General features: G+C 36.1%; 1 protein-coding gene across 1 annotated transcript; it reads left to right on the top strand.

The window, feature by feature from the left end:
- Window positions 1-1,142: 1,142 nt before the first annotated feature.
- LOC100551042 (nephrocan-like) lies at window positions 1,143-10,617 on the top strand. Its single transcript, XM_019613023.1, has 3 exons — window positions 1,143-1,423; window positions 5,895-6,796; window positions 9,938-10,617. Exons 1-3 carry the CDS (start codon window positions 1,235-1,237, stop codon window positions 10,383-10,385), a joined length of 1,539 nt encoding a protein of 512 aa, XP_019468568.1. The 5' UTR covers window positions 1,143-1,234; the 3' UTR covers window positions 10,386-10,617.
- Window positions 10,618-10,705: the final 88 nt, after the last annotated feature.

The following is a 10,705-nucleotide window of genomic DNA, read 5'->3' as shown; positions in this document are numbered from 1 at the left end:
TGGCAATTGTCCATAATAAAACCAAATGCATCAAATAGGCGTTCCTATTGAAGATTGTCCCCAGTTCAGTTACCCATTTGTCAAATCAAATTGACATCATTTTCTGTTGGAAAAATAACCAGCCTTATTCTGAATTTGAGGAATAGGATTAGCTACTTCTGGAAACATGGAGAGGATGGAAGGAAACAGATAACAATACAAAGCACTGTGATGAGAGAGAGGAGTTTCCTAAGTGCACTGTTTTGTATGTTACTAAATGCTGAATAAGAAAAAGAAACAAAAATGCATTGAAGACTCCTAAAAGTATCACATGTAGCCTTTCAAAACTTTACAGCTCTGGCTGACACAGCTAATGGATACATACAAATGCATTCATAGTGAAGAAAAAAAAACAGGAGGGGAACCTCAGTGTCCTCCATCTGCCCTGGGGTGCATGAGTCTTGTCTTATTGATAGTCCACTGCTTGATTTACATTAAATGCTTTCAAATGTTTCACATTTGTGATTTTCAAATCCAATAATAATTAAACTTTGTTTCATATGAACTACACAATACAGGTAACTTAGATTCTTACACAATCTTTCAAAAATATATACCAATCAACAGCACTCGGCTGTATGGCAGATATTCAGAAAGCTAATAGCATGTTTCAGTTCAAAAATAATAGCTGCCTGTTTTGGTGTTGTTGTTGTTGTTGGTTGGTTGGTTGGGTGGATTTTGTTGTTATTGTTGTTGTTTTTGTTTTGTTTTTTGTGGGTTTTATCTTTTTCATCTGAACAATGCATGGAGAGAAGTGAAAAAGTTCCTGTGTTGGCTGTAGTTATTTTTCACAGTTTCTAATGCTGGGTCACAGAAGATACAAAGGTTTTACAGCCCCACTATAAAGCAGCTCTTTATCTTTTCTCTGCTAATTCTGTGGTGGCACATTTAACAAAACTAGGAAAGTGGAGATAATGTGGATGTTTGCAGATTAAATGTCAGGTAATAAATAACACTAATTTCACATACCTGCAAGTGTAAAGACACCTTATCACTGTTTTAGTTTCTTACTCTTTGTAATGCCTGCCAACATTTTAACCCAAGCAAATTGCAGTATTGTTTTTGCTGTTTTTTCACTGGGATAAAATACACAGTCATAATATCCTTTTATCAGATTTCATGGTATAAAAAGGACTTTGGCGCTTAATTCACACTATACGTTGCTGAGACAAATTCAGACCTCCTGTTTTGGAAGATGCATTTATCCTATCTTTTAGTTTTTTTGTTTTCTTCTCACAGTGGTCTGAGTACCGCTTGCCCAAGAAGATGCAGCTGTGACCCTGCCCAGTCAGTGCAATGCTACAGAGCTACAGAGATCCCCAGAGAGATTCCTTTCGCTACTAGAAGGCTCTACATCAGCCACAGCAAAATTAAGCAACTCCAGGTAGGAAAAATCCAGTAGAAATACCATATATGATGTGCTGTGTCTGAAAGTCATATTTCCCAAGTGGTGGACTTAGAATGGAAAGGAAAATCTTATTCCAGGTTCTAAAAGCTGGTGAAATTGGTGCTAGATCTGTTTTCGGTTTTAAACACTTGTGAAATATATGTAAAAATATACCCATCTTGTTTTTTATATGCAATTCAAAAAACCTGTCACAAGTAGACAAATGTTAACTTGTTTTTATAGGAACAAATAACCACTGACTTAAAGAGTTATTTTTTAACTTCTTGAAAGCTTCTGATGCAATGTAAATCTTTTCCATAGCAAATGGAAGGGTTTTACATAGCTAGAATGAAACTGAATTTCTTTTCCCCCTCCTGAGTTGTAAGTTTCAGATAAAACTGCTATTAGAAATAACAGTAGGAGTTAGTAATTAAGGCTTGATCATTCATTGTTAGAGATCAAGGCAGTGTGAAATGATAAAAGCAATTCTGGGTCTTCCTGGTGTTGTCATCTACCTAGAGCCATAAAAACAATTGTTATTTTTGTTTTGTTTTGTTTTTTGTTTTGTTTTGTTTTCCTAATTGAGACATCACTGAATCATATTATTAAAGTCATTATCAGTGCAAGTTGCACTGGACGTGCAAGCAATATTTTTCTGTTTTCCATCTTAAAATAGTTTTATATAATAAATATGATTTCTATATGTCAACACAAGGGAACTATAACCCATATTATGCATACTTGCCATATTATGCATACTTCTTATGTATCACTTTATTACAAATAGTAAGAAAGGCACCATTTTGGAGAAAAACATTTACTTTTTAGTATACCTGTTCTCTTACAAAGAATACATCCTTAACTGCATCTTTGATTTTGTTCTCAGGACTGAACAAAATGAGCTAAGGCAACAGCTGGGATACCCTGTTGCCCACTGAGAAACACCCTGAATCATTTTGCAGTTTAACTCCTCTTTGAAGTTTACTCCTCTTTTAGCTGTTACTGTTATCTATGATTTTCTTATTGCAGTTCACATACCTACAAGAGTCAAAGTTTATTCATATGATATAGTTATATCAATGTGCTATGTGCAATGTGTTAAATTAATGAACTCTTTAATGAATTCTTATGAGGAAACAGGTCTTCTGTACAGAAGTATTGTTTTATTATTATTATTTTTAAATAATCAAGATGAGCCATTTTTCCTTTCCTAGGCTATTTGTCCATGCCTGTCAGCTATTCCTAAGCTACCATATACTCAGCACTCAAGTATTGTGTTCAGTTTTGGGCCTCTCACTATGAGAAAGACATGGAAGCCCTGAAGTATATCCAGAGAAGGGCAATGAAGCTTGTGAGGGTACTGGAGAACAAGTCTTAGGGGGATCTGAGACTGTTTAGTCTGGAGGAGGCTTAAGGGAGACCTTGCTCTCTACAGCCATCGGAAAGGAGGTTGTGATGAGGTGGGGGTCAGCCTTTTCTCCTGTGTAACTACGACAGGATCAGAGGGAATGGCTTCAAGTTGCATCAGGAGAGGTTCAGGCTAAATAGAAAAATTTCTTCTCTGAAAGAGTTGTCAAGCACTGGAATAGGCTGCCCAGGAAGGCAGTGGAGTCACCATCCCTGGAGGTGCTCAAGAAACATTAAGATGTACTAAGGGACATGATTTAGTGGGGAAATACTAGTCGTAGGTAGACGGTTGGACTGAATGATATTGGAGGTCTTATCCAACCTTGATAACTCTACGATTCTATATGAGTAAAACAGCCTTAGGTTCTGGCTAGAAAAAAAGGCAGGTATTTGTTATAAAGCATTCAAATGTTGGTTATAAGCAAATAGAGCAGTAGAATAAATGTTTTGTGACCCTTTAGGGCAAGCAAATGGCAAATCCATCTAAGGAAATAGTTTTTCACTTTATACATTAATTTAACTGAACAATCACTATGTCTTACTTCTACTATCAGCTTTACTCTGAAAGGAAATAAGTCACTTATGTTATTTGTCTGTAATTATGTAAATTCTTTACTTAAGATTAAATGGGGTTTGTGAGTAGATTTTTTCAGTCTTCTCTGACAAATCATACTTTTGATTTCCTGACATTGTAAATTTAACACAGCTGAACAATTTTATTGGCTTACATAATAGTGTTTGTAGGAACAGGTTTTGATTTCTGGTTGTAAACTACATATCTGCAAGTGCTAGGGGAACTCTATAGTTGTTTGTTTGTTTTTACCTTTTTTTTTTCTTTCTCTGTGTGTGTGTTTGATTGATTATTTTGTTTTTGTTTTCCCTTACTTTTTAATTGCTTCATTTGCAGCATCTGATAAAAAAGAAAATATTTGCAAAAAGAAGTTGAATCTAAGCCTAGACTTTTCACAGCCAACTTCCATCAGTCTTTCATATGTAATTATTCACATATAATATGATTTGGCAACTAACACCTCAGAAAAATAAGCAAATATTCTCTCAACCTGAGCACTAATTACTTCTGGACTTTACAATGGTCAATATTAAAACAGTAAAGAAATTGAAAAGAAGTTTATATGCTAAATACAGTATGTTTTGAAGAAAAGGAAGAAAAAAAGCAGATCTCTTTTATTCACATCAGTTTTGCACTTTTTCTTGACAGGGTTGGTCACTATTAAATGTTGGGTTTTTTGCTTTTGGTATTTTTACAAACTAGGAGTTGTTACAAACAGAGTTTGCAGTAACAAAACTGGACTGCTTTTAGTATCTTCTTTCAACAATTTCCATAACCTTCATTTGAAGAATACAATTATAAACTTTTTACTCTCACATTTCGTTTACTTGTAGGTATATTAATAAGTGCTTTTATCTGTTAAAAGAAAATTGCTTCTTTGGCCCACAGAGGAAGAAGCTGTTTTAAGAAACTGCTTAAAAAAAACCCCAGTTCACAAAGCCTGATAAAGCCTATCAAATAGGTGGGAAACAACTCAGAAACATACAAGAATTGGATAAATGAAGAAGGAAGAAATCTTTTATGTCACCTTCTTAGGCTGATTAAAGATACACAAGTATGATAGTCAAATGTATACAATCAGGATCATAGAACAAAACCACTATGCAAAACCTAAGCTACAAAATGATTTATACTGTCTTCCTCGTGCATTAATCACTGGGATTAAACAAACTTTGTAGTGTCTCTCAATGAGACTGAATCATGCTGGCAGCTAATGAGCTCAAGGGAAATAGCATGTAGACTAAAATGTTGGTTTAGCATCTGCTCTGATGAGTACTGATGATGCTTACCAGACACCTGAAGGGAAAATAGAAGAATACACCTTCCTACCTCTTCCATGCAGAACACCTGCATGGAAGTCTTGCTCTGAGCTTTCTGTCATTCCCTTAGAAATTAATTTTTAGAAAACAAGCATGTAGGCCAATGGGCAGCATCTCCGAAAATTTCAAAGAAGCTGTTTAAGTAACTCATGTGTTCTAACAACTCCTAGATTCACCCTCATTCTATCCCTCTTCATTTCTTGGCGTAGAGTAACTGCCAGATTCATTCACTTCTTAACCTGAGACACAAGATAACATGCTTGATAAGTAAGCAGGTTCCAAAAGAACAGAAAAAAAGAAAAAAGAAACAATTAGTATACCCTATATATAATGGTCACAATTAACATCTAAGTTTCATTTAACACTACAAAGTATCTGTTAATTACTAAGTAACAAAAAACTAAATCGTTGTAACAGCAATTTGTTCCACACACATGATTTTCAGACCAAATTGATCTTATACTTTGATCTCATACTTTTGGGTTGGTCATCTCAGTATGGTCACTTTAAAGAAAAGAAGAGATAGTGGAGAGGATGAAGAAATACAGGTTTAGTTTCCTGCTAAAAATTCGTAGTAGGAAGAAGAGGTGATGGGCATGTATCTGAAGAAATAATGCTGCAGTTATGATATATAGAAATAGCTGTATGTCAAACACAAAGCTACATATGTAACAACTACCTATTCCCTGCAAGGATTTCTGCCACAGGTGACATTAGCTATCTATTTTACATAGCCTACCTGCCAGGCAGAAATAAATGGTGACACGCTGGAACAGGTTGTCCAAGGAAGCTGTGGATGCCCCGTCCCCAGAAGCATTCAAGGCCAGGCTGGATGTGGCTCTGGGCAGCCTGGTCTGGTGGTTGGTGACACTGCACACAGTAGGGGGGTTGAAACTAGATGATCACTGTGGTCCTTTTCATCCCAGGTCATTCTATGACTCTATGACAATAAGGACTTAAACAATACAATTCTAGAATCATAAGTAAGTATGGGCAAACTGAAGGTACCTATAGTGACACCTCTTTTGTTACTGCACCATTTATCTTCATTTCTTATTCTGTAAGAACGTAGAGTAGTAATGGTCAGAGCATGCAGAACAAGCAATCTGTGAGGTGACTCATAAATACTACATATTGTCACAGAATTATTTTTATCTTTTATCTCTTTAAGATTACTGACTTCAGAAGAATGTCAGCCCTGGAAGAGCTAGTCCTGTCATGCAGTGGTACAGAATCAATAGAAAATAACACTTTCAAAGCTCTGAGCACCTTGAAGTCCCTCGAACTCTACAAAAACCAGCTGAAGCAAATACCTATCTTCCTCCCATCTGGCCTTGAAATTTTAAAACTCGCCGATAATTCCATCAATACTTTGCATGCGACTGATTTTGAAGGTTTGGTAAAACTAAGAGTGCTTGATATCAGGAACAACTTGATTGCAACTCTGCCTTCGAGTGCATTTTCTTCCCTCTTCAATTTACAGAGTCTCATTCTGGATGGCAACAACATGGAATCTGTGTCTGCACCAGTTAAGCTTCCAAGGTTGAAATATCTAAGCATGGCTGACAACAAACTAAACTCTCTCCCAACCAGCTTCTTTACATCTTTCAAAAATCTACAGTTTCTCAGTTTAAGTGGAAACTTTCTGACAAAAGTGCCCCTTGACCTACCTAAATCCTTGCTGTCACTAAAACTAGAGAAAAACCAACTCAAAACAGTACGACTTCAAGACATGAAACATCTAGAAAACTTGTCTGAGTTCTTCCTTTCAGAAAATCAGTTGACATCAATAGATGGTGCCCATCTCCTTCCTAACTTAACAACATTGGAGCTCTCTAAGAACCAGCTCCAGGCTCTGCCACTCAGGCTGCCAGGCAGACTGCAGAAACTTGACTGCAGCAATAACCTGATTCAGAGGGTGACAGCACAAGAATTCCAAGGACTACAGGACCTGAAACATTTGTTTCTTGACAACAACGCTGTCAGCATGTTCGAGGCAGGAGCCCTTCAGCAGTGTGCACAGCTTTCTAACCTAGCACTGGAACAGAATCTCCTTATTTCTATCCCACTGAGGCAAGTGATTCTGAGAACAGCTGATTCACAGACACCATTTCTCCATCCTTAGATTTTGAGAATGAGGGCCAAAGTGAAAAAAATAAATTGCTTTCAGACCTAGTCATAGTGGAAATCTACCCATGCCATAAACCATCTGTCATAACTGGAACTAATTAGCACTGATTAGCTGTTTTCATTACATATGTGGTCCCTGGTGACCCTTCTTTCATATTTCTCTGCCAGTAAGGCTGCTTTATTTAATTAACACATGAATAAGAGGAATCTGCTAGGAGAGTGTAACAGTGATTATTGAGAAGCTATACTGCTGCTTAGATTTATCTTCTCCCATTATACAAAATTAATAAAGCATTCAATAAAAAAGAAAGTTAGCATGTTTAAAGCTGAAGTTTCCACCAATCACATAGTTTATTATTGTTAAAATATTAAGATTTTGGGAGATGAGTCTGGTCTAAAAGGATGTGTTTTTCGGTGGATATTATAATTACTATCTTCATTAAATTCACACATTATAAAGTTCTTGGATTGCTTGTAAAATCTCCTGCTTCTGGCCATAAGCAAAATTTCAGCCAAAGGCGCACAGAAGAAACATTTGTTGGGCTCACGCTATTCCTTAATGCCTTGCTCACAGTGTTGGTCCTGGCCATTATCAGAGATGGTGTGTTAAACCAAATGGAAGCTTGCCAGATATAAAATGGCAATTTTGTTATTTCAAAAATCTGTGCAATAAGATGGCATCAAAGTAATCATGTAATTCCCTTAACATCAACTTCTCTAACACAACTACACCATTAAGCCCTGTTTTCATGGCTTGTGGACAGGTTTAACTGCACAAACAAATAATGCAATAAAATTTCAATTTGTTTACCATGAGATCCTTTAGCATTTGAATCTATCTGGTTGAAGCTTTACAATCTGAAAGTGATTTAGTGGTGTATAAATATTTGATTTCAGTCTGGCTTGACAGGAATGCTTAATGCTTTCCAGTTACATTAGTACTGCCTAATCCATCTTATTTTACAACCCTCATAGTCAAGGGAATTAACAGGAAGGAGTTCTCTATTAGCATCTAAGAAATACAGCTTTTAGGGAGGGATTGGGTTTTTATTTTCAGCTCAACACAGATTTCAAGGAGAGGCTGTAAACATCAAGTAGGAAAGAAATGAAGAGAAGCAAAATGTGCATACTTAATTTGTGTGCTCCGTGTACCTAATCTACTTGTGCGTGTGTCCATACAACTACCTGTTAATCACCAGTTAGTTGCATGGATGCACAGCAATAAAAGTATTACCACTGACAGAACTACCAGTCACCAGTATCAGAAGTTAAAGAATATAGTTAATGGGGCACAATTAATGGAACTTAGCACTTGTTCAGTTCAGGAAAAATAAAGGTTATTTCCTTTTTTCCAAAAGGTAAATAATGAAATGAAATTTTCTCTAGCAGAACAACAGTCCAAGTATTTTCAGGTCTCATAGAGAAGAGTCCCAGCTCCAGAAAATCTTGCAGAGAGTAACTGGTCAGAATACAGGACTGATGACAGTCAGCTCCTGAACGTACATGGCTTGTCTGCCAGCAGCAGGATCACACATCACATACCCAAATACAGTTATTTCTTCAAGAACAACAGAACTTGAAGTCAAACAATACTGCTGCAAAGCCCAACTTTGGTACGGTGAGATTGTACAAGCTTTAGACTATAATCTGGATAAATATCCCAGGTGATATCCTATTGCCTTTGACATCATTGGCTCTAGGATTTTACTGCAGAGAACATCTTTAACATTACAGTGTCATATTGGACAACTATTATCATTGACTGTATTTAGGTTTCAAAATCAATTAATTGCAGGCATAAGCACTGGTGAGACCAGTGGAATGACTTACCATTTCAACACATGAAATCTTCATCTCACCCAGGGAATATAGCACAATAGAGAACTCCCTTATTCTTGAAATACTCTCATTGAAGTTACGGGGTCTGTGCAAAAAGGGCAACTTCCTTTCAGCCCAAAAGGTCAAATTCAGCTTCACAAAAACAGCCAGTGAAGATCACAATGTACCCTCTATTAATTCTCAAAGCTATCTCAAATCATTTCACTGACATAAAGCCAGATCAGCCTTTGTGGGTTATGGGGCTACTGCTCAATTCCAAATAGTTCTTGGTATTATTATTTATACTTTGTCTGAGAGTTTTCCTGAACAAGTTTCCTTAAAATCTCTAACCATGATCTTAATCTCGTCATCTTGCATACTAAAGGAGTAAAATTCATTTTCTTAAGAACATTTCACACAAATTAACTGGCTTTTCTAATAAGCAGCTTTCACTGATTAGAGCAGAAAAACAGATTGTAAATAAGCTAGACTTCTGAAATAAAAGTCTTATCACACAAATTATAATGCATGAAAACAAGAATGATATCCATCATCTAGTATCGTATCTCAAGATACTGGCTTTTCTAAATTCTTTTAAATACAATCACTTATATTTCTCTAAAGTACTATTTCAAAAGACCGTAAAAAGCATTTATGTTCTCCTTGTTGCTGCTTGTTTAAGAATGAAGAATATCATCAGTTGGACTACTTTTAAGTTTATTAAGTTTTGAATCTGCTGGTAGCAAGAGAACAAAAAAATAAGGGAAAAAAAAGACGAAAAATTCTACTTCTAGTAAAAATTTAGTTATGAACTAAAAAGCTTTTTAAAACAAATCATACACAGAAGTACTTGAGGGAGTACAGTTGCTGTGCTTTTCAAAACTTTTGGTCTTTCATGTTGCTATCATTTGATCATCGGCATGCTTATGGCATTAAATAGTACAAAAAACATTTTTAAGCTTACTTGGCACTCAACTGAATATGCAACTTATCACATATTAAAGCAGGTTAGTATACGTCAGAACTGCAATAATTTGGGAAAACCATTCAAATGTGCATAGACAGTATCCCAACAACTTCAAATTAAAAGAAAAGGAAAAAAAAAAAAAAAAAGAAAAAAGGCATGAACATTTCAGAAACAGATTTTTTTTTCCACTGGAAGACTACATTTTTGTCAGAGATAGTTTTATTTAATATGCTAGATATGCCTGGGCACAAAGAGAATCAGTATAAAGAATATAACAGATTTGTGTTGTTTTATTTCAGACTTCCAGATACCCTTGCTAGATTGGATCTAAAGGGAAATGACATAGAAGATGTTGGAGAACAAGAACTGAAGGACTTGAAACAGCTGCAGGTTTTAAATTTAAGGAACAACAAGATATCCGCCTTGGATCGCAAAGTCTTAGAGTATTTACCTCGTCTCCGGCATCTCTATTTAGATGGAAACCCTTGGAATTGCACCTGTGACCTTCTGAGAACCAGAGGAGTCTTAATGGCCAAAGGAACGGATGTCAGGGGAGGGCAGTGTGCAGCACCAGCAGAACGCCGAGGAGAAAGTTGGATGTCTTCCAAAAAGATTCTGCAGCAGTGTGAAGATAATCTGTCTTCCATAGAAAAAGGCAAGGAGGACAGAAAGAAAATGAAACCCAATGAGGCCTCCAGTGTTGCAGTAAATACAGATGATGATTACTATGATTATGAACTAGATTAATGCCATGGTTAATCTATCATGAATGTTAAAGCTGTTTAGAGCTGTCCACCACCACCAGTATCCCAACTGACAACCAACTTGCTGTGTTGCCATTTAATTTTCCTCTTTAATTTGTACTATAAATGCTAATAGCTGGTGACAAAGGGGCTATAATAAGGATGCCATTATAAACTGAAATTTGTAAAAATAACAGCTGTTTTTCTTTGCCATTAGTACTATATAGCTTGAAGTAAATAAGAATAAAATCACCATCTCTTAGAAAAGCACTCTGTAACTCTGTATGGACTTTTTAATAGTAAAGCATTCTTATAGTTGCATTA

The sequence above is a fragment of the Meleagris gallopavo genome, chromosome 2 (assembly GCF_000146605.3).
Source record: "Meleagris gallopavo isolate NT-WF06-2002-E0010 breed Aviagen turkey brand Nicholas breeding stock chromosome 2, Turkey_5.1, whole genome shotgun sequence".
Lineage (NCBI taxonomy): Eukaryota > Metazoa > Chordata > Aves > Galliformes > Phasianidae > Meleagris > Meleagris gallopavo.
This window is presented reverse-complemented; position numbering and strand designations above follow the sequence as displayed.

What these genes read in the sequence shown, in the direction of transcription:
- LOC100551042 (XM_019613023.1), top strand. Translation starts at nt 1,235, where the DNA reads ATGCATTTATCCTATCTTTTAGTTTTTTTGTTTTCTTCTCACAGTGGT. An exon ending in GCAAAATTAAGCAACTCCAG is followed by an intron (nt 1,424 to 5,894) that starts GTAGGAAAAATC and finishes TATCTCTTTAAG; the next exon opens with ATTACTGACTTCAGAAGAAT. An exon ending in CTTATTTCTATCCCACTGAG is followed by an intron (nt 6,797 to 9,937) that starts GCAAGTGATTCT and finishes GTTTTATTTCAG; the next exon opens with ACTTCCAGATACCCTTGCTA.